Source organism: Chroicocephalus ridibundus, chromosome 21, assembly GCF_963924245.1.
Source record: "Chroicocephalus ridibundus chromosome 21, bChrRid1.1, whole genome shotgun sequence".
Lineage (NCBI taxonomy): Eukaryota > Metazoa > Chordata > Aves > Charadriiformes > Laridae > Chroicocephalus > Chroicocephalus ridibundus.
In genome coordinates, this window is record NC_086304.1 from 1337054 (window position 1) to 1358943 (window position 21890).

Sequence of the window (21890 nt, forward strand, 5' to 3'; positions counted from 1 at the left end):
AACGCAGGTAGCCAGCCGCACGTAAGCCGGTTATCGGCCGGCAGCTCCTTATCTCCGGCACAAATTGACTCGGCTTTGCGTGTCCGTGATGTCGGGAGGCTTCTGCCAGACGCCGTGGCTGTGTTAACGCCGGGCCTTCGGCAGCCGGCGCTTCTCCCCCGTCTCCCAGCCCGTTCCTATGGAAACAGGTTGGGAGCCTGCCCCATTTTCCATAGAGAAGGAGAACGGAGAATGAACTCGTATCGATTAAGTGGCTATTTGTCGCGTTTAGGGTGTTGCAATTCAAGAGGATATATGGCCCCATAACGCCAGCTACAGATCCTTTCATGGGCAGGGTATATCACGTCGAGGCGGTGCAGAGCAGCGCCGCGACCTTCCCGTTCTGCCTTAACGGCAGCCAAGATGAATCACACTCACTGAGGCTGGGTTAAAGCTTCGGAGCGATCACAAGCAATTAAAAAGGGCGGGGGGGGGGGAATAATAAAAGAACATGTTGAGGAGTTGATCGCCGTGTGCTCCGCGTGCTGCAGAGTCACTCCTGCTGTGGCAGAGTGGGTGGGACATGCTGCTTATGGGGACTGGTAGTGCCTGACCCCCGGTGTTTGCAGTTCTGCCGTGAGCCTCATACCAGTCGGGGGGGGGTTTGCGCACACAAATCCTCCTAGGAATAAAGATGTGACAATTTCAGTTGGCGGAGGGGGCCTTTTTTAGAAAATGAGTCTCCCCATTACAGCAAAAAAAACCCACCCCACAACAGCACCAATGTGGGAAACACAAGCCCCCAGCTCTCTGAATCCAGAAATCATCTGAAAAAAAAACAAAACCCAACAAACTCTGAACAAGCCTCAACCTCAGCTTCACAAAACGGCCACCGAATGTGAGCAGCAGCTGAGCCCGGCAGTTCGGGGGCCTGACTCACCGCCTCTGCCTGCCTGCGGCGACTCCAGGCTCATTGAAATGCCTTCACGAAGCCGCGGGGCAGCAGCCACGGTGGGTGCAGCGTCCCCACCAGAAGGCACACGCAGCCTTTGGGACGGGCAGAGCTGCTGGCGGGGACCAGGGTCCTCCGAGGAGCTCGTCCTCGTGTGTTTTGCTCATTCGTGGGCAAGTGGAGGCAGACGGTCGCTTAAAACGCACCCAGAGCCCGTGCCCGTCCCTCCTGGCTCCCCTCCGCATCCACCCCCCCGGCAGAAGGGGGGCTGGGGACTCCCGGTCTGATGCTCCCAGATGTTGGCTATCGCTTGCCGGTTGCCCCGAGCCACCGGCAGCCTCTGAGCCGTGGGAACCAGGCGCGGTGCCGGTACACCTCCCGCCTCTCCCCTGGCACCCAGCGCCGTCGCCTCGGTGCTCGGCGCTCGCTGCCAGATGGTAAATGACACACAACTATTTACACGCACGCGGCAAAGCAGCAGACAGGAACAATCTGTTCTCTGACGGTAGTTTTTCGAACTCACACGACTAGGAGGGGTCGTGCCCGGGAAAGGGAGGATCCGCCGGGACCGGAGGCTGTTCCTGGTTTGGGATCGGGGAAGGGAACGTCTCCATCTTCCTGGAAGATGGGTCGGGGGGTGGGGGGGTGGGTGTGGAAACATGACTCGGGCCTCGACTGGAGGGATAGCTCTTCCATTAAAAAACATGTATCAAAATAGGGGTGAACATGTATTAAAATGGGGCTGAGGGGAGTCCCACAGGAAACGGGGAGCCCGTACAGGAAGGGGGAGCCCCACGGGGGAAAGGGGGGAGCACAGGGCGTCCCCAGGGGACAGGGGAGCCCCGTGAGGGATGGGGGGGGGACACAGGAGATGGAAGAGCCCTACGCCCTACCAGAGATGGAGGGCCCGTGGGCAATGGGGCCCCCACAGGGCAGGGGCGGCTCACGGAGGGGGGAGCCCCATGGGGGGGGGGGCAATGGAGGAGGGGGGAGCCCCACGGGGCACGGGCAGGCCCATTGGGGACGGCGGCACCGAAGCAGATGGCGGCCCGGCGAGGAGAGCGGCGGACGGGCCCCCCCCCCCCCCCGATCTCCCCCCTCCGTGGGCTCCCACCGCCCCACAGACACGCATGCGCGGCCCGGCGGGCCTCCAGCGACGGCTCCCGCTGCGGCGGGCGCTGCCCCGGGATGCAGCGGGAGCGGCTGCGGGCTCCCAGCCGCAGGAGCGGGGGGGTTGTGCAGCCTCTCCCGCAGCGCAGCGACCGAGCTCGGCCCCGCGGGGCCCCCGGCGGCGGCGGTAGAGCCAGGCGTGCCCTGGCTAAAGATGGCCGCCGCGCGTGGCCCTGAGGGAACATGGCGGCCGCGCGGCTCCCCGCACACCGCGCAGGCGCGGCGGGGGGCGCGCTTGCGTCATCACCCTGCGCCAGCCGCGGCCCCAGCGGCGGGAGCGGAGGGGGTAAGGGGGCGCGGGGGGAGGGGGGGGCGGTTCCGGCCCGGTTCTGGGCCTTCAGCAGCGTCCGGGGCGCTCATGGGCCCCCTGGGCGGAGCGGGGCCTCCTCCCCGGCCCGTGGGTGTCCTCCGGCTGCCGCTGGGCCTGGCAGGATGGGAAGGCGCTGGGCGCAGGCCGTGGTTGGGCCTCTCGTGCGGGGAGCCCCGGAGAGGCGGCGCGATCGCGTCCCGGACCTCGGGGTCCCGCGCTGCGGGCGCCCCCATCGTCTCCCGCCGCGGGCGCGGGGTGGCCGCGCCGACCCGTGGCGGTTCTGCTCGGGGGAGGGGTGGGAGGCGGGCGCGGGTCGGCGCCGGGCGTTGGGGTCTCCTCCCGAGGGGTAGTTCCAGGTGCCCGCCGGTCCCGCAGCCTCTGGCCCAACCGGGAGAGCAGCCGCCCCTTCCGTGCGGACCCGCGTCCCGTCCCAGCGACGGCTCCTGGCTGCCTGGGGCTGTAAATCCCTGCCGGTACCGGGGGAAGGAGCTCCCCTCCGGGGTTTGCTGGCCCGGCCCGGCCGTGGCCGCCGCTGGGACGGCCGCTCGGGGCTCTGCAGGGCCGAGCGTGCTCGGGCCAGCCCGAAACCCAGCAGCCGCCTCCCCTCCCTGCCAGCGGGGCGGGGCGGCCGCTGCGGGAACGGGAACCGAAACCGAAAGGGAGCCCGCAGCCATCTTGCCGGGGTGATCGGTTACCCGCAGCCCGTCCGGCGCTGCCTGCCCTCCCCGGGAGACGTTCTGCGGGTCGGGGTGTCTTTTTTCCTATGTATTTTCTCATAAAGCGAGGGAATTTGGCCTATGGACGAGACTGAGGTAAGAGCGTTTTTTAAAAACCCCTCTTCCTGCCCGCCGGGGTTTCTCTCCTCCCTTTGCCTCAAGGGTCGCTTTTAAAACGAGTTCACCGAGCGGGGGGACAGTGGGACCCCCCCACACCCCGCTGCACTGAGCACCCCAGCGCTACGCCTGGAGTCTGTGTCCATCAGAGTTGGTAAAATAAGTCCCGGGTGCAGTTGGAGGCTTTTAATGAGCTCCTTTAAGGAAAGGGATATTTAAGTTGGCCTTGAGGCGTGTTTGACGAAGATGAGGAGCTTTAGAAAGGTCCGGCTTCGATCAGAGAAATCTATCCCTATGAAGCTGGGTGCCTTAAAGAGGTCACCGGGAGGAAGGTAGGTCGGGGATGTATCAGCAGGTGTCAGTTGCATGTTTTCATCCACTCAGTTTCTCAACCAGCTGTTGTCAAAGAACTGGAATATAGCCTGTGCTGGGTTACTTATTTTTCAAAAGCGTATTAAAAGCTTAGATTTAGGTCCTGTACCTGAGGGGGGTAGCACAACTGTCTGTCATATGAGTGAAATTTGGGCTACAGTCCCAAAAAACTCTTCACACAGTTGCCAGCTGCACACCTATCTGATTTCGCTGCCTGTTCTTGCTTTACTTCCCCTGTGGCGTGCTGCTTTACATCCGCGGGTCACGTAATGGCCAGGAAGCAAAGGACATTTGGGATTTCAGACTTTTTTTGTCCATGAGTTTGAGAACTGTTGCAGCTCTGTCCTGTGTGACCGTGCGAGCTGCTTCACCTCCTTGTTGCCTCTGTTTTTCCGATTCCAAAGCGGGTCTTGAGATCCTTCTCTCCCTCAGGGCAGAAGAATAAAACTTGCTTGTGTTTCGGAAGCGCGGGGTGAGCCTCTGGCAGACAGCGTTGTGAAAAGACAAACCGCCCCTGTGCAGCTGGCTTGAAATTCAGTCCAACGGGAACAGAGGGTCGCTCTTCTTCAAGCTGCTTCTCGTTGTTAACTTTGCAATTCCTGACTGCTGGGTTCTGCGCTGGACAGACGCAGAGTTCGCTATTTGTGTTTGCATTAATAATTTAGACTCGGAAAGCTTGACACGGCGAAGATGCTTGAAATGCCTTGGTAGCAGGGAAGCTGTTTAAACTGCATTTCTGGAATCCTATAGCTGAGTAAACAGGTTCTGAATTGTGGTTTTTTTTTTTTTCCTCCTAGCAGGTGCCTGTTCAGGACGGCAGAGTGCGGAGTGAATTGCAGGTCCCTTTCTGGCGCGCAAGCGGCCCGATTCACACGTGTGTCCCAGCAGTGCGCTATGAACAGAGGCGCTGGTCGAGGCAGAGGCTCGTATCTCACCTCGTCAAGACGTAACTACCCCAGCACTAATCAAGGTTTTTTTAACCGCCCTCATACCCCACGAGAAACTAATCGGGAAACCTTTTTACACCAGCAGTTCCTAACAGAGCAGGACACTGAAGTCTCTTTGCTTCAGGGACAGGGATCATACGACGACTCACACATCAGAGGCGTGCGAGCGGCGGCGCCGGCTCCTGCAGAGAGATGGCAACCCAGCTGCAGCAGGGCAGGATGGCATAGGTTCTCCAGCAAGTGTCCGTGGGTAGAAACTTCACCACGTTATTGCCCTCCTCGGTACCGTCATCAGGAGAACTCGGAGCGAGATTCTGATGCCATCAGGCTGAATTTCCAGAGACTGTCTCTTGCTGGACAAGACTGTGAACAAGAAATTCTGACGATTTTTAGGCAGCTGGGGGAGGGGAAGACTTGTACCGTTCATGATCTTGTACGTAAACTTAAAACTCAAAAGAAGGAGGTTAACCGTGTTTTGTATAAACTCTTCAAAGAAGGCAAGTTGCACAAAGGCGGAGAGACGCCGCCGCTGTGGAGGATTGCCAGCCCAAGCGCAGGGAGGGAAAGAAGCCCCGCTGACCACAGCTGTGGCCGCACAGATCCAGCTTGTGAGAGCAGAGGAGAGAGGAGCGCGGTTGGCTCAGGAGACGCCGATCCCATGATGGCTGAGACGAAGGACAAAATCTGCAACTACTTGTTCAGCGTAGCAGAAACGACGGCGCTCAACCTCGCCAAAAACATTGGGTTTTCGAGGGCCAAGGACGTTAACGCCTTTCTCAGCGCTCTGGAAAAGCTGGGAGATGTCCACAAGCAGAACACAAGCCCCCCACGGTGGTCCCTGACAGACAGGAAACGCGAGCGGATGCAGATGAGGCTGAAGGCCAGCATGGTAACGCAGACGACGGATCCCACGCCCGAATCAGGTTTTACACCTTCTTCTGTTCCTCCATGTCCCCAGGAGGTGACTGTAGCTTCACCAGCAGTGAGAACATCGGAAGAAGAAAGTATAGAGAATGGACGGCAGGCTCCGGGCCAGGCTGATCAGGGCGATGCCAGTGACACAGAAGTGGCCCTGCCTGAAGACACTAAGCCCGAATTCTCCAGTTTAAGTAATTATGATAACTCTGAAAACGGCAAGTGGGCCACGGATGATATCCCAGATAATCTCAACACTATCAACAAGCAGCCTGATGCATCAGAATCCATCATGAATTCCCAGTCTTCCCCCAGTTACGCTGCCCAGTTTGAAACTGCTTTCCCTTGTACGCCTGTAGAGAAACTGATGGCTTGCCAGGAGAAGAACCCCGTGAGTGGCCTTACCGAATATTCCCAGTACACGTACCAGCACTGTGAGTTTGCCATGCTGGAGCAGAGCGGACCCTCTCACGAGCCACGGTAGGAAAATTTCCTCCCCTTCCTGAGCTGTCTTTTTGCTTAAAATGGTCTGACTTCAGCTAACTTCACCCACTCGGCTTTGTCCTGAAGGGCTGCTTGTTCATGCTTACCTTGTTTCAGAAGGATTAGGCTAGTTGATTCCTCACAGCAGCTTATTAAAAAAAAAAAAAAAAACAAAACCCAAACCACAGAACAGAACAAGGCTAAAATTTAATCCCAAGTAGCCCGTTTTTGGCAACCCTGCACCTCGTTCCGAGCAGCAAAGGTGGGAATCATCTCTTCAGCCAGGTGCCTGTCTGATTTAATCACTTGGCTTTCAAGTTGATCGTATACGGGGAAACTGGTATTTCTAAGTGACCTCTCAAGATGCTCTCACCCTGGCAGTGTTATAAAGGGGACACAGAACAAAGTGCTTGGGTGCAGATATCTTGGGTTAGATGAGGTGAACCCACTGTAGAGGTTTCTGTGGCGTAGCAAGGCAGAGCGGCCTGTGTGAGCAGAGCGCGTTGCGCGTTTGCCCAGTCAGTCTCTGGAGTCCTGCTTCCCTGTGCTAAATCATGGCTGTTCCTGAGTGCCAGCGAGACGGTGCAAAGCGCTATATGTGCCACACCGGAATATGTCAATAGATCCGCTAGACAGGAAAATTGGCCTAATTTCTAATGATGGAGGCCCAGGCTTTTTTTTTTTTTTATATATATATATATAAGGAGGGTTCTGAATGGATTCAGCCCCATAACCCCTCTCCAGACCTGGTTTGACCCGTTCTCCTTGGAAGTAGGTTTCCTCTGTATAGGGCTGGAGGTCAGAAGAGAAGACGTTTTAGAGCTCACAGGGAGGAGAGAGACAGAAACATCAAAGGCAGGAGGTTTACGTGAGGCAGCACCTCTCTGAGATGGTGCAAATGCACTGCGTAGCCAGGGAAAATGCCAGCGGGACGAGTAACCCCAAACGACCAGGTGCAGATGGAACGGCACAGGCTGCTTTTAAGCTTTCTTCATCCCTGTGCGGGAGACATAAACCTGCTCTTTGCATACAGCTGTTAAAAGTCTCTGGCGCTTGTGGAACAAGGCAGTTAATCCTGTTCCTTTGAAATAAAGTCTGGAACTGCCCCTCTGTCATGAACAGCTCTGGAAACGTGATGAAACGAGGCCCAGATGCAGAGCTGTTGGGGCACCCTTGATATTCTTGTCTTCTGCACGCGGCAGCCTGGGTTTGCTCTCCCAGCCAGGAACTAGGTGTTTCTTCTCACTTGAATTCCAAGAGCAGCCTTGCTCTGAGAAGACCACACTTCTGCCTCTCGATTTACCTCTTTGGTTTTCTCTTTCAAAGATTTAAGTTCCAGGCAGTGATTAATGGGCGCCGATTCCCACCAGCAGAAGCAGGGAGCAAAAAACTTGCTAAACAGGAGGCAGCAGCCAACGCTATGAAGGTCCTGATGAATGAAGCAGAGAATGGAAGATCTGGTGGAATCAAATGTGAAGAGCCGTTTCCCTCCGACAATGCTGAACCAGAATTGGTGAGTCTTGGTTTTGTTACTTATGAGACCGCTCAAGACGGCGTTTAGTCTGGAATTGGTTTCCTCCATCTTCTTGCTGTAGCCTTTGCAGCCAGAGCCGGAGCCGTCGTCTGCGCCAGCTCATCTCAACCTGCTTCCTGGGAAGCACCCTATCAGCGTATTAATGGAGTACGGACAGAAATCGGGGAACACGATTGAATTCCAGCTGCTGTCTCAGGAAGGCCCACCTCACGATCCAAGGTATGGCATATTGTCGTCAGCTTTGGGGAGGACAGAAACCCTTTCTTTAATATCCTTCCTCTTCAGCACGCTGCCCGCGTTCCTGGACTTGTCACTGAGTGCTCCTCTTATCTGAGGAGTCTGGGCATGGCTCCTTCAAAACATCTGCCTCCAGAAAGAGACCAAAACCAATTTGTCAGAGAAGGGATGCTGTTTCTTCTACCAGTCCAGGAGCAGGTTCCAGTCCTGTACCCTACCTGGCAGTGCTCTACCGGCAGTATTTAGGGTGTAGATTTAAATTGGAGATAACCCAGAAGGATTTAACTTGAACTGGGAGAAAGGGATAATAAATAGATCGAGACACCTATGCTTAACACTTTTCATATGCTATAATGTCCTGTCAGGTTCAGCTACTGTGTGAAAATGGGTGACCAAATTTTCCCTGCTGTGGTAGGAAACAGCAAGAAGGGAGCAAAGCAAATGGCAGCAGAAGTTGCTGTGAAGATTCTTTCTGGAGAGTCCGTACCCCATGTCTTGCCTGAACAGGTACAAATAAGAACCGAAGTGTTTTGGCTTGGGTTCCCCCCGGGCTATTGTTTCCTATTCCACTGGATTTCACCCCACAAGGTCACGTGCTGGCTCCAGCAGGGGTTTGCAGAGTGCTCTTGGCCTGTGGTGATACCAGCTGCTCGGTATTTAACAGATTCTCCTGTCTAACTCTGCTCCAGCCTGTCCTGAAGCCCCATGGTGACCAGTCCATGCACAGCTGTGGACCGTGGATCCCCACTCCGGATGAATCCCAGGTGGCGAAAGCGAAGGGTGTCGGGGAGCTCATCAAATACCTTAATGTCAATCCTGTCAGTGGCCTGCTGGAATACGCCCGCTCCAATGGGTTTGCTGCGGAGTTCAAGCTCATTGACCAGTCAGGACCTCCCCACGACCCCAAGTAAGTAGCTGCGTCTACTGGAGCACCATCCCTGGAGGTGTTTAAAAGCTGGGCAGGCGTGGTGCTGAGGGACACGGCTTAGTGGTGGACTTGTCAGTGCTGGGTTAACGGTTGGACTTGATGATCTTAAAGGTCCCTTCCAACCTCGATGATTCCGTGATCGGTCCAGGAGTAAATTTTGCACTGTTGCTGTCGTCCTGGAGAAAGGGCAGAGGACACAAAATTCCTGTTGTGGTTCAAGATGGCAGCAAGGCGAGCTGCTGCCTCTGCCAAACCTTGTATCCAGACGACAATAAGCTACCTCCACTCCTCTTCCCACTGAGACAATTTAAAAAAAAAACAGGCTGAAATCCGTATGTTCTTGGTTTCTCAGAGAGGTGTCCTGCTGTCTTTCTAGGTTTGTCTATCAGGCGAAGGTTGGAGGCCGTTGGTTCCCGGCTGTAACTGCACACAACAAAAAGCAGGGCAAGCAGGAAGCAGCTGATGCAGCGCTCCGAATCCTGATCGGGGAAACAGAGAAAATTGAGCGCATGGAAGGGATGAACATCACTGAGGTAAATCCTCCTCCTCCTCCTCCAAAGTGGGGACGGCTTTCGTAGCCCTGCCCGTCCTGCGCCTCTCAGTCCAGCAGAAAAATGCCTTCGAGGTCAACTGTGAGATCTCTGTTCTCTGAAGGTGTAAATAAGCTGATGTTTTCCTGAAGTGGGTTAGGTCTTTCCTCAGGGCACACACGTACTCTTCCCTCTTGCTGGCGTCTGCTGTAGGGCTAAATTATCATCAGATTCTTCCACGAGCTGCCGAAATGTGTTCCTGTGGTGGAGCAGGAACGCGCTCGTTTTTAATGCTGTGACTTTCTTTTTGTTCCCTGCTTCCAAATTCCTTCACGCCGCGCTAAAAATTGTGTGTCAGCTCAAAAAAGCCTCCCGCATCAGATAAGAGCGAAGGTCTGCTTGTGTCGGGATGGCTGCCCCAAACCTGTGCCGCTTTAAAAATCACACTTAGGAGTTTTGTGATCTCTTAAAAGCCGCGTTCCAGGCTGCACAGCTGAGCACAGCAGCTGTGGCTCTAAATAGAAAAGCCATCAGGGAAGATTCGTCAGTCAGCAGTGGTAGAGGAGGCAAGTGCCCGTCTGCCATGGGAGCGGCTGTGCCGACTCCTCGCAGGCAGCCAGAGAAGGGATTCCTCCAAAGCCAGTGACAGATTTCCTTGGCTGAGTCTCTGGGAACAAGCAGGATGGGCTTTGTTCCTTTGCGACGGGGGTTTCCCCTGGCAATCTCGGGAGGCCGTTCCTCAGCCCGGTTTGCTTGCTGCCGGGAAGAGAGCTTGCTGCTGCCTCTTAACGGTGTGCTCGAAGCAGAACTCAAAACGCTGGACAGGTTTTTCCCAGAAATACCTAAAAGAACTTCACCCCCCGCCTTGGCGCGATGCTGTCCAGGCGCTCAGCCCCAAATCGCGCCGCCTGTAGCTCGTGTTTTCTGTGTTCCTGCCTCCTGCTTGGATGGCCGTGCTTCAGGTTAGCTACATCTCGAGCCGCTTTGTGACCTGCTCATGATCTCTTAACAGTCCTGATCTTGCTGTCCCCGTTCCAGCTCCCCGTGAGTGGCAGTACCCTGCACGATCAGATGGCTATGCTGAGCCACCAGCGCTTCAACACCCTCACTGCTCGCATCCAGCACAATCTGCTTGGGCGGAAAATCCTGGCTGCCATCATCATGCGGAGAGGAAGCAAGGGGCTGGGAGTGGTGGTCAGCATCGGAACGGGTACGAACAGCTTCTTCCAGCATAAAATGAGCTCTCGCTTCCCCACTAGATTCCCCCGTCGGCTACCACTAGGGAATGGCTTTTGCCTTAGGCTTCTTCAGAGGGCAAGAAACGTTCCCAGGGCTCGCGTGGTGTCACAAGTGATCTGGTTATAGAGAGAGAACAAAGCAAATGTGCCTGCAGCTATATTGCTCTTAATCTTTGCTTGCATTGCTACGCGCTGGTCTGTGCAGCAGAGCATGGATTCCTCACGTCGTACAGCACAAGATCCCCCAGCTTCTCGCAGCTGCACGTACCTTAGCTCCCTTCCTGCCACGCTTCCACCCGGAGCGGTGGGCTGAAAAGCGCTCAGGAGGGGACACTAACCCTAAACCTGTGGCAGTTTAAGTCTCTGCTGCCCCTAAAGTAGCGTGTGCTCTTTGTCCCGTTATTTTCCTATCTGCTTGGATCGGGATAATGATTTAACAGTCAGGGGGGTGCTGCTGCTCAGGAGCCCAAAGAATAAAACTTGAAGCGGGATGAAACCCTCCCTCTTTCTGTGAAGCTGCGTGTTGACTTTGATGCTCGCCTTTTTATTTCTTTCAGGTAATCGTTGTGTGAAAGGAGAAGAGCTGAGCTTGAAGGGGGAGACAGTGAACGACTGTCACGCAGAAATCATTTCTCGAAGAGGCTTTGTGAGGTGAGACAAGGGGAAACCTGCAGGAGGAGGCGACTGCCAAGAGGTGCTGACCCGTTCTAGAGGGACGTAGCTGCGCTTGCTGTGTCGAGGGAGGCTGCGATCCTCCTAACACTACTGTTTACCCGTGTGTTGGTAAATAGAGGGAAGTTATTTCTGATAAGAAAGGGCCATGCCTGAATGGTGCCCAAATTAGTACCGAACTGGAAACTTGCCAAGAGCCCAAGGGCTGCATCTGATGTACTTCAAATAAAGCATCCTGCAGAGCCTGCTTGGCCGGCACGCAACGCGCTGACGGGGTCTGACACAGCTCTGAGCCGAGGTGCTGGGGAATCTGCAGGCCACGTCCCCTCGTGGCCCTTCTGCCTCTGGGAGTAGAAGGCTTCAGGAAAACCTATTGAATGTGTTTGCATTGCGTTGACAAGTCAAAAATCCTTTTTTTTTTTTTTTTTTTTTTTCCTTGTCGGTTGGAAAGGGTTTTCCCAACTAAACTGCACAATTGTTCTCTTTTCTTTATAAACATTCCGTGTGGCGCTTTTTTTTTTTTTAAAAAACAAAAAGCTAAATTGACGTGAAGTTGGACTAGCCTTGTTAACGTCTGCCCTTCCATTATGAACAGCAAAGCCCAGCTGCTTTCTTAAAGCCTTTTTTGCCTGCTCCCACTGTACTCTGTGTGCTCCTCGGCGCTGGAAGGTGTTGAGGGACGGTCCCCGGCGGGGTGCAAAGGCAGAGGATTGCGCTCTTGCTCGATGGCTGTCTCAGCTGTTAATCTTGACAGTAGCGGCTGCTCTGGCGCAGCCCGTCAGAGACGGGAACAAGTGAGCTCCACCTCGCCTTGCAAAATAAGTCCCTGCACGGGCTCTGCTTGAGGAGTCTGTGGGAAGCCGCGGTTTTTCTTTAGTCCTTGGCGCTGCGTTGGAGACCTCCAGGTTTCTCGCTGTCCCCGGGCAGAAGCAGCCATAAAAGACCCAGTCATTGTAAACGGATCGTGGGGTTGTGCTAATAATACCCCTGGCCTTCAGCTGCCTGTGGGGCTGCTTACGCTTAATGCAGACTGGGTGCTGACTAAAGGTGCTAGGCTGACAACCTTGAAGTCGTCTTCCCACTCGGATCAGATGCATGCAAGGAGCAGCCAGCCAGGCTCCTTCCTCTCTCCTGCCACTGCTTCCCTCTGCTCACCTCACAAAATGCTTATTTTCTCTTGCGTGTCCTCTGCACCATGGGGAATCCGCTGTATTTCATGTCTTTTCCTGTAGCGTCAGACACTACTCGTTGGCTTCTGGGTGTTTTCAGCCGCGGCCCCTGGTCTGTGCTCTCCCGTGCGGCAGGACCTGGAGAGTTGGTGCGACGGAGACAGAGCTTTGGACCCTGCCCGCCCCGGGCACGGGCCGTGGTTGGATTGAAACGCTCCTTGTCTGAGGAGCAAAGCAGCCTTTTGACGCGGTGCTGTTGTTTTCAGGTTTCTCTATAGCGAGTTGATGAAGTATGACCCGTCTAATCCTTCCTCTGCAGAAGAGAGCATTTTTGAGCCAGCGGGAGGGAAGAGACTCAAAATAAAGAGCAGCGTTACCTTTCACCTCTACGTCAGGTTCGTGCGGGGTTGTGCGGGGGGTGACCGGTGTCAGCCAGCACCGTCGCGCCCCCGGCCCTGGCCGTTTTCTGAGGGTCGGTGCTAACCTGGGGAGCGTTTGTTTTCTAGCACAGCACCTTGTGGAGACGGGGCCCTCTTTGATAAATCCTGCAGCGATCAGGCGAGCGTGGTGGGGCAAGCCCAGCATCAACCTCTCTTCGAGAACCCCAAGCAAGGCAAGCTGCGGACCAAGGTGGAGAACGGTGAGCGTGTTTGCCCCCCTGCGGGGCTGGGGTGGCTCCAGTCCTCTCCTCTGAGCCTTTCTGGAGTTCCCGAGTTTCCTTACCCCTCTCTGTGGGGTGCCGTTGTGGGATTTGAAGCATTCAGGAACCAAAGCGGGGTGGGTAAAAGGGATGGGGGCGTTAGAGGGAGTCCCTCCTCCTTCCCCGGTCTGCCTGTCGGACTGCCGCGCGAGCGAGAGTACAGCTGGAGTGTGCGCTCTCTGGCCTCCCTCCCAAGCACCCTTTCGGTCCGCTTCAGCCACGTGAAAAATGACACGTCTGTAATCCGTACCGAGTTCCCTTTTTCACGTCACCTTAAAATGGTCCCCAAACCTGGAGACAAGGCTGACTCTGGAGCTCACCCCACACCTGCGCGTAGGAGATAATTTCTTGTGCAGTTCGATCTATTGAACATCTGACTCTTTACAGAAAAGCTTTTCTTCTTCCCTTCTGCAGGGGAAGGAACCATTCCTGTGGAGTCGAGTGACATTGTGCCCACGTGGGATGGGATCCAGCACGGGGAGCGGTTGCGAACCATGTCCTGCAGCGACAAAATCTTACGCTGGAATGTCCTTGGCTTGCAAGGGGCATTGCTGTCACACTTCATCGAACCAGTTTATCTCAGCTCTGTTACACTCGGTATGAGACGCCCGCGCTGCTCTCTGGGTTGGGAGGGATGTGCCGCCCCGCTCCTTACAGCTGGGCTGCAGGGACGAGGAACCCCCCTTCCCCAAGCGATGGCAAAGCTTCTTTGTGGAGGCTGTAGGAGTAAGAGCCTGAACCGTCGTTCTTGGCAGCGCCGCGCTGTTTGGAAGCGAAAAGGGAGTTTGTGGATTTTATGCTGTGGGTGGGAGTGGGCTTTTCTCCAAGGCTTTTGATTTTTGGAAGGCACATGTGATCTACGAGGGCGAGACAAAAATTGCCTGTTTGTGTCGTCGGTGAGAAACGTTGCACTCTAACCCCTCATCTTACCCATCGAGGGTACGCGTAGCTGTTGCCGATCCATGTGGCCGCGAGCTTTCTGGAGCTTCGTGAGAAGTGCCGTGGTTCTTGGGGTTTGGCCTGTCCGTCGCCCGTGCCCTTCCCGCTTCCTAACGCCTTCGTCTCTGTCTTCACAGGTTACTTGTACAGTCAGGGGCATTTGACACGTGCGATCTGCTGCCGCCTGGCAAGAGACGGGAACGTGCTGCAAGGAAAGCTCCAGGCTCCGTATCACATTAACCATCCCGAGGTACTGCGGGCTTGGCACCCTTTTGTCTTTCCATCCCGCCCCCTTCCACCTCCGCCCTTGGTGTTTTGGGGTGTGTGTGTGTGTGTGTGTGTGTGTCACCTGGCAGAAGCTCTGCAGCCAGGGCCAGGAAACCTGTGCCCTTGGTGTCATCCCACAGTGCCTGGGGGTTCCTGGCAATGACCCGATGCGGGGGAAAAAGGAGGCCAGGGTCACCCCTGTAGCCTTCAGCTTAGTAAAAACCTCGCGCTCGCTGCTCCCAGGATGAGCCGAAGCCCCTGCAGGGGACGGAGGAGGCGAGAGGCTGCCCTCAGCCGCGAGCTCGCGCAGCGGGACCCGGCGTTAAACCCTCGTACGTCTTCTGCAGGTCGGGCGAGTCAGCGTCTACGACTCTGCAAGGCAGACGGGCAAGACGAAGGAGTCGTCGGTGAATTGGTGCCTTGCTGATGAAAGCGAAGTTGAAGTCTTGGATGGCACAAAAGGGAAAGTAGACGGGTAAGAAGAGCCTCTCCTGACGCTGCTTTTCTCGTTGGGGAAGCGGGGGGGCGGCCCTGAAGTCACGAGCACGCTCTGCGCCTCGCGCGGGGGGGGGGTTGCAGAGAGGAGGGTCGAACTGACGTAAGCGAGCGCTCTTGAAGCCAAACGAAGTATCGCCCAGACCCTACAACAGGGCCCCCCGCTGAGCCAGGAGATCTCTCAGACCGTCCCATTGGGGGTTTCTCCCCCTGCCCCCGGCTCCTCTTGGCTCTTCCGAGTGTCGTGTCCTTCATCGCCGCCTTTGTCTCCCTTCTCAGGCCGAAGCTGGATGTGTCTCGTGTGTCCAAGAGGAGAATGTTCGCCCTCTTCCAGCAGTTGTGTGCCAAGAACGACTGCAAAGACCTGCAGAACCTCTCGGTGTACTCGGACGCGAAGGAGGCAGCCGCGGGGTACCAAGAAGCCAAGCAGCGCTTCTTCAGCGCGCTGGAAGAGATGGGCTACGGCAGCTGGATCCGCAAGCCCCAGGAGGAAGACAATTTCTCGTTCTCTGATGCGTAATGAGACGCCCCGCGTGTGTGAGGGGGTGAGTGTGCGCAAGGCCTGCGCGTGGGCGTGTGCGTCCTTCTCTCAAGCACCTTCTTTTTCGAAGCGGCGTCGGGAACGTGCAGCAGTTTCCCCCGTAGGCCTGGCTGCCTCCTCTCTCTGCTCTTCTTACTCGGAGACCCTGCCCTTTCCCTTTTTAAAACGCGCATGAAAATTACTGTCTCTTTTTTTAAGCTAGGGCAGGCTCAGTCCCCGTTTGCTTTTATGTTTTCCTCTCCTCTTTTTTTAAAAGAAGGCACAAGAAACCAGAGGGATTCTCGGACTGCGAGCTCGAAACCTTTGGACCGTGCACCGCGGTTCCCTCTGGCAGGTTTTGAGGCAAATTTTCTCTTTTGAGAGGAGGGAAAAAAAAAAAAAAAAAAAAAGGAAAAAGCTGAGTGGCTGGTTTTATGTTTTTTTTTCCGTCAGAAGGTTTTTTTCTGTCAGAAGGTGGCTGGAAGCCCGTCTGAGGTGGGACATGGGACTGAACTCGGCCAAGACAGCCGGCAGGACCAGCGTAACATTCCGCATTAATAATAATAATTAAAAAAAGGAGATTTCTGTATTCTAGCTGGCTCTGTGCTGTTGTGGGGGGGGGGTTAATTCCTGCAGAGGGAAGGGGGGGGCCCTGGCTAGAGCTGGGTGGGATTTGGGGAGGAGCAGAGATGAGTTCGCGTTCACTGAATGATGGATGATCTGGGTGGAGCTGCGGCAGCTGTGAATTAAGTCTCCGGCCTTAAGCAGGGGCTCGTTGGGCAGAACTGGGCCCTCGGCGAGCTGGAGCGGCTCCGTCCTCCATTCTGTCTTTGGGGTGGGGTGTCTCCTCTCCGGTCCTGGGAGGTCACTCGGGAGGCTGGTGGTGTCTGCAGGCCCTGTCGTGTGTCTGCTTGTCTGAGCTCACACGCGCCAGAGGCGCTTGTAGAAGGTGGGAATCACAGAATGGTTTGGGTGGGAAGGGACCTGGAAGACCATCCCGTCCCACCCCCTGCCCTGGGCAGGGACACCTCCCACCAGCCCAGGTGGCTCCAAGCCCCGTCCAACCTGGCCTTGAACCCCTCCAGGGATGGGGCAGCCACAGCTTCTCTGGGCAACCTGGGCCAGGGGCTCACCGCCCTCGGAAGAAGGAATTTCTTCCCCACATCTCATCTCAATCTCCCCTCTTTTGGTTTCAACCCATTCCCAACGTCCCGTGGCTCCCCTCCCTGCTCCAGAGTCCCTCCCCAGCTTTCCCGGAGCCCCTTGAGGGACTGGAAGGGGCTCCAAGGTCTCCGCGGAGCCTTCTCTTCTCCAGGCTGACCCCCCCCAGCTCTCTCAGCCTGTTCTCCCAGCAGAGGGGCTCCAGCCCTCCCAGCAGCTCCGGGGCCTCCTCCGGCCCCGCTCCCACAGCTCCGTGTCTCTCCTGTGCCGAGGCCCCGGAGCTGGAGGCAGCACTGCAGGGGGGTCTCCCCTGAGCACAACAGAGGACGTCTTCGGCATCCTGGTGGCAGCAGCGGCACGAGGACGAGCCTGGGACCTCTTCCCTCCGCAGTGACCCCCCCCCCCATCATGCTGCCAGCTTCTCGGGGCTCCCGCATCCTCCTGCCCCCCCGGGGCGCAGCAGGGAGCCCCCGTCCCGCACTCACCGGGGCTGCACCCACAGCAGCGGGGACGCAGCAGTGGGACAAAGCAGGACAAGCCCCAGCACGGGGCTGCTTCGGGGGTAAAACTCTCAACATTTAAGTATTGGGGCGCCCTCCCCTGAGAGGAGGAGGTCCAGGAGCAGCCTGGAATTTCTCTGACCGGGTGAAGTGATTTAAATTCATTTCTAGCGTGTGGCTTCTCTTGGGGCTGTGTGCCCCCGGCCCCACCGCGCTCCCCCCAGCAGGGAGGATTAGCCGCATTTATAGCTCCAGTTCGATTTTCCCCGATGAGGCCAATTCCTGCCTGCGAGGGAGAGTGTGGGAAGCGCTGCCGGGGCTGCCAGCCCCCCGCTGCCGGCTCCCCCACCCCCACCCAGGCCCGCCTGCTCCCGGCTCCGCTCCTGATCGATTCCTATTTTCCTTTTCACGCACCGAGCCGGGAGCTCAGCAGGGGCCGGTGGCATTGCCGGAGCGTGGGGCCCAGCCCGGCGCTGCCTGCCCTGGCCCTGCCTGCAGGTAGGACCTAAAAATAGCATCCTCCTGCCTGGTCCATGTGCTCACCTCGAGGAGCGGGAGCAGCTCCATCCTCCTCCCTGCGCGTCGCTGCGGCTCTGCCTGGCTCCTGGCAGCCCCGGGGGAGAGCGCGGGGCTCCGGCAGAGCTGGGGGCTGCCCCCAGGGCTGGGGCACCGGACCCCCCATGGCCGCATCGGTGGGAGAAGATGCGGTGAGCGGCCGGTGCTCCCGGCAGGGTGGGAGGGAGCCGGGTGCATCCCCATGAGGCCAGTTTCACGCCGCTGCGCTCCCTCCCACGGCAACTGGGGTTTTCCCTCTTCCAGAGCCGATTCCTCCCCAGCCTCTTACCTTGGGGAACCAGATTTCCCCCCTCCCAAGCCCTGGCCGCATCCTGCTCCCTCCTGCCTGCGGGGAGCGGCGTGGGATGAAACGACACTAAAATGAACCAGCCCCCTCCTGTGTGAGTATTTATTGGTTTGCTGTGGCTGCCTGGAGACCAGCACCCGGCTCTCCGGCCCCGGGCTCAGCAGCGGGGAGAGAGTGTGGAGCCCCCGGTCCCTCGCTGTCCCTGGGGCCGGCGGGGAGGACGGGCGGCCGCCCCGGCGCTATTTGGAGGTGGGGGTGCCCTGGCCGAGCTGCAGCAGAGAGTTGGTGGCGTAGTTCTGGAAGAGCGGCTGGAGGAACATGCCGACGGTGCCGAAGACACAGACGAAGACGAAGATCCACAAGAAGAGGCGGTCGATGACCATGGCCACGTACTTCCAGTCCTCGCTCACCTGCGCGGGGCCGGGAGAGAGGCCGGGTCAGGCCGGGGCCTCCGGCATCACCCGGCGCTGCCTGCGCCGTTTCTGGCAGGAGCGGGAGCTTGGCGTCTCCGCAGAGCCCTGAATCTGCTCCCTCAGCACTGCAGCTCCCGGGGCCGCCTGCCAGCCCGCCATGGGCCCCGTGGGGCTCGCTGCCGCCCATGCCGCTGAGCCCGGGAAATGCATCTCCCCGGGGAGCCGAGCTGGGGGGGTCGCAGCGTCCCCCGGCCCTGCAGCCCCGGCCAGGGCTGGCTCCGGCGAAATCTGCAGCCTCACGGAGCCACGCAGGGTCAGGGCTCCTGGGAGCCTCCCGGGTTTCCAGAGCAGCTGATTCAGGCTGGGGCTGCGGCGGCAGGTTGGGGGCCATGGCCAGGCCCCCCCGCCCAGGCAGGGGCTGCGGGGAGTCCCCAGGCATGGGGCTGGGCAGGGACCCCCTTGGTGCTCCTGCACGTCCCTGCCTACGGTGCAGCCCTGCGCACGCTCCGCACCCCACAGCCCTGCCAGCACCCCACAGCTGCTCCCTGTACCCCACAGCCCTGCCCACACCCCCAATCCCCTGCCTGCAGCCCTGTTTGCACCCCACATCCCCTGCCTGCACCCCACAGTCCTGCCCGCAGCCCTGCCGGCATCCCGCAGCCCTGCCCGCACCCTGCATCCCCTGCCGGCATCCCGTGGCCCTGCCCGCCCCGACTCACGCTCTGGTCGTCGTCCTCGCTGCGCATGTGGTCGGCGATGAAGCGCACGCCATCCACCGCCTCCTCCAGCCCGCAGGCGCAGCTGGCCGCCGGGGCCGGCGCCTGCCCCTGCCGCTCCCGGTAGCCATTGAGCCCCTCGGCCTTGGCAGCACCGGGGTTGGCGTAGCAGGCGCAGGTGCGGGCGCCGGCCCGGAGGAAGAGGGTGGCGGTGGCGGCGGCGGCGGCGCGCTCCTGGGTGTGGCGGCGTTGGCGCAGGCGTTGGCGCGCGCAGTTCTGCCGCGGCTGCTTCATGAAGAGCAGCGCCGGGAGCTTGCGGAGGAAGAGGGTGCGGACCCAGGGCGGCATGGTGTGCGTGGTGGGCGAGCGGTGGTGCACGTTGAGGACGCAGACGCTGGTGACGATGGAGAAGGTCACCAGCACCATGGTGAACATGAGGTACTTGCCCACCAGCGGCACGTCCAGCGAGGTGGGCGGCACAATCTTGGAGATGAGCAGCAGGAAGACGGTGAGGGCGAGCAGGACGGAGATGCAGAGCGTCATCTTCTCGCCACAGTCGGATGGGAGGTAGAAGACAAGGATGGCCAGGGAGGTGATGAGGATGCAGGGGATGATGAGGTTGATGGTGTAGAAGAGCGGCTTGCGCCGGATGATGAAGTCATAGGTGATGTCCACGTAGGTGGAGTCGTCGGGGTTCTCGTTGCGCCGGCCTGGCAGCGCCACGATGTCCCACTCGCCGCTGGGCGTGAAGTCGTCCAGGCTGGCCACCTCGCTCTTCAGCACCAGGTCGATCTCGGTGCGGTCGTAGGTCCAGGAGCGGAACTTCATGGTGCAGTTCTGCTGGTCAAAGGGGAAGTGCTTCACCTCGATCTTGCAAGCGCTCTTGTAGATGGCCGGCGGCAGCCAGAAGATGCTGCCGTCGTAGGAGATGACCGCGTTGGAGTAGAAGGAGACTTCATACATCCCGTCGGCACTGGGGTGAAGGGACGCACTGTCAGCCCTGGCCCTGCCGCAGCAGTGCCGTGGCATCGCCCTGAGCCCCAGATGGGGTTGGGGCACGTGCAGCACCCCCAAAAAAAGCCACTTACTTGTTGTAGAGCACCACATCGGGCAGCCAGATGTGCTTGGAGGGCAGGCGGACCTTCTTCATGTTGTCAAAGTCCTCGGGCTTCCAGGTGAGGCGGTAGTCCTCCCACTCCTGTGGGCACGCAGGCTCAGCCCGGCCCGGCCGCCGGCAGCGGGGGGGCCCAGGCGGGGAGGGCTCAGGGCAGGGTGGACACGGGGGTCCCACACAGGGCGCAGGGGGGTCCCCAGGACAGCAGGGGGGGGCCAGCACAGGGTGTAGAGGGGCCATGGGGCAGGGCGCAGGGGGTCCCCAGGACATGGGGGGTTCCAGGGCAGGATGAACATGGGGGTTACACAAGGGTTCTATGGGGGGGGGGGCCGGGACAGGGGGTTCCCCAGGACAGGGGGGATCCCAGGGCAGGGTGAACATGGGGGTCCCACACGGGGTGTATGGGAGGGGCTGGGGCAGGGTGCAGGGGGGTCCCCAGGACAAGGTGGACATGGGGGGATTCCTCGGGCAGGGTGCAGGGGGGTCCTGGGGCAGGGTGTATGGAGGGTCCCCAGGACAGGGTGCAGGGGCGGGGGGGTCCCGCTGCAGGGCGGACACGGCAGAGTCGAGGGCTCCCACCTGGGTCAGCCAGACGTTGGTGGTCATGATCTGCTCCCGCTCGTGCTGCGGGGAGAGCGGGGCTGGTTACTCGGGGGGGCTGGCTGCAGAGCCCCCTCCTTCCCCAGGGAACGGGGGAGCTGAGCCCCGGGCAACTCACCACGCTGATGAGCTGTGCCAGCGACACCATCAGCTGCACGGTCACCAGCTCGGAGCCGTTGGTCGCCGGCCGGATCAGCTTGTTGTAGCGCGCGGGGTCCAGCAGATACTCCACCAGCCGCTCCTCCGTGTCGGTGCCCAGGCTCCCTGGGGGGCGGCGGGAGGCTGAGCCCCACGGCGGCGGGCAGGGCCGCCCCGGGAGGCTCCGGACCCCCCCTCGGGGCTGAGCCTGTGCCCATCCCGGGGGTCCCGGCCCGGCGGCTCGGGGGTGCCGTTGTCACGGGTGGAGGCACAGGGAGGGAGATGGGGGAAACCGGGGGGCGGTGGGTGCCTGCAGCTGGGTGCCCCTCCCGCCCCCCCCCGGCTACCCCCTGGTCCCGGCCCGGTGCTACCCCGCTGCTCCCCGGTCGGAGCCGTTCGGGCAGCGGAAGCCCCGGGCCCGGCGGTGCCGTGGGGGCCGCAGAGCCCCGGGATGGGGGGCGGCGAGCACCGGCAGCGCCGCCGGGCAGGGACAGCGGGCAGGGCCGGTACCGGGTCCGGTCCTGTGCAACAGGCGCATCCCGAGGACCCGGTCCGGTCTCCTCCCCGCCGGTGCCGGTACCGGTGCCGGTGCCGGTGCCCGCCCCCCCGGCACTTACGTCTGAGGGCGGCGAGGAGGCAGAGGACGCGGAGCAGCGCCATGGGGGCGGCCCGGTGCCGCTGCCGCTGCCGCTGCCGGTGCCCGGGCGCTGTCCCCGGTGCTGCCCGCGCTCTCCGCGGTGCTGGAGCCGGCGGCGGCGGCGGCGGCCCGGGCGGGGCGGCCCCGGGCGGGAGGCGGTGCCGGGCGCTGCGCCGGGGCCGCCCCGCGCTCCCCGCTCCGCCGCCGTCACCGCCGCCGTCAGCGGCCCCGCGGCCGCCCCGCCCCCGCCCCGGGGCCGGCGGGGGAGCGGGGGGTTCGGCGGGAACCGGGCTTACAGCACTGTCCGGCCGCTCCCGCTCCACCGGGGCCCGGCTCCCGCCGCCCTTGGTTCTTGCCCGGTGCCGGTGGGGCGGGGGGGGGGCGGCTCCCGGGACCCGGGACACAATGTGAAGGAGGATCGGCCCGGTCCCCCCCGGTCCTCCCCTCGGTGTTCCCCCCGCTGCCCCCTCACGGTGTCCCCCCCGGTGACCCCCCTCCCGGTGTCCCCCCCGGTGACACCCCCCCCGGTGACCCCCCCGTGACCCCCCCTCGACAGGGG

At 59.7% G+C, this 21890-nt stretch overlaps 2 protein-coding genes across 5 annotated transcripts; one reads left to right on the forward strand and one right to left on the reverse strand.

Annotated features, from left to right (window-relative positions):
- Positions 1-2209: 2209 nt before the first annotated feature.
- On the forward strand, positions 2210-15777 carry ADAR (adenosine deaminase RNA specific). Of its 4 annotated transcripts, none has more exons than XM_063357103.1 (15): positions 2210-2387; positions 4414-5958; positions 7288-7474; positions 7557-7714; positions 8098-8239; positions 8422-8639; positions 9037-9193; positions 10229-10400; positions 10986-11079; positions 12536-12664; positions 12776-12909; positions 13384-13566; positions 14046-14158; positions 14523-14650; positions 14950-15777. In XM_063357103.1, exons 2-15 carry the CDS (start codon positions 4511-4513, stop codon positions 15188-15190), a joined length of 3504 nt encoding a protein of 1167 aa, XP_063213173.1. In that variant the 5' UTR covers positions 2210-2387; positions 4414-4510; the 3' UTR covers positions 15191-15777. The 4 variants fall into 4 exon arrangements, with proteins under 4 accessions (XP_063213173.1, XP_063213174.1, XP_063213171.1 ...); XM_063357104.1 differs by having other exon boundaries at positions 4417-5958; XM_063357101.1 differs by lacking the exon at positions 2210-2387 and adding an exon at positions 3074-3223.
- Positions 15778-17806: 2029 nt separating this feature from the next.
- Positions 17807-21764, reverse strand: CHRNB2 (cholinergic receptor nicotinic beta 2 subunit). The gene is made up of 6 exons (XM_063357306.1): positions 21312-21764; positions 20675-20820; positions 20536-20580; positions 19931-20040; positions 18846-19815; positions 17807-18123 (listed from the first exon to the last, which is right to left on the reverse strand). Exons 1-6 carry the CDS (start codon positions 21352-21354, stop codon positions 17953-17955), a joined length of 1485 nt encoding a protein of 494 aa, XP_063213376.1. The 5' UTR covers positions 21355-21764; the 3' UTR covers positions 17807-17952.
- Positions 21765-21890: the final 126 nt, after the last annotated feature.

Bases quoted from the DNA above. Each gene is read 5' to 3' on its own strand.
- ADAR (XM_063357103.1), top strand. From the start codon at position 4,511: ATGAACAGAGGCGCTGGTCGAGGCAGAGGCTCGTATCTCACCTCGTCA. The intron at 7,715-8,097 runs GTATGGCATATT...ATGTCCTGTCAG, and splicing joins GGCCCACCTCACGATCCAAG to GTTCAGCTACTGTGTGAAAA. The intron at 9,194-10,228 runs GTAAATCCTCCT...TCCCCGTTCCAG, and splicing joins AAGGGATGAACATCACTGAG to CTCCCCGTGAGTGGCAGTAC.
- CHRNB2 (XM_063357306.1), bottom strand. From the start codon at position 21,354: ATGGCGCTGCTCCGCGTCCTCTGCCTCCTCGCCGCCCTCAGAC. The intron at 20,581-20,674 runs GTGAGTTGCCCG...CTCTCCCCGCAG, and splicing joins TGGCACAGCTCATCAGCGTG to CACGAGCGGGAGCAGATCAT. The intron at 20,041-20,535 runs GTGGGAGCCCTC...GCGTGCCCACAG, and splicing joins CCAACGTCTGGCTGACCCAG to GAGTGGGAGGACTACCGCCT.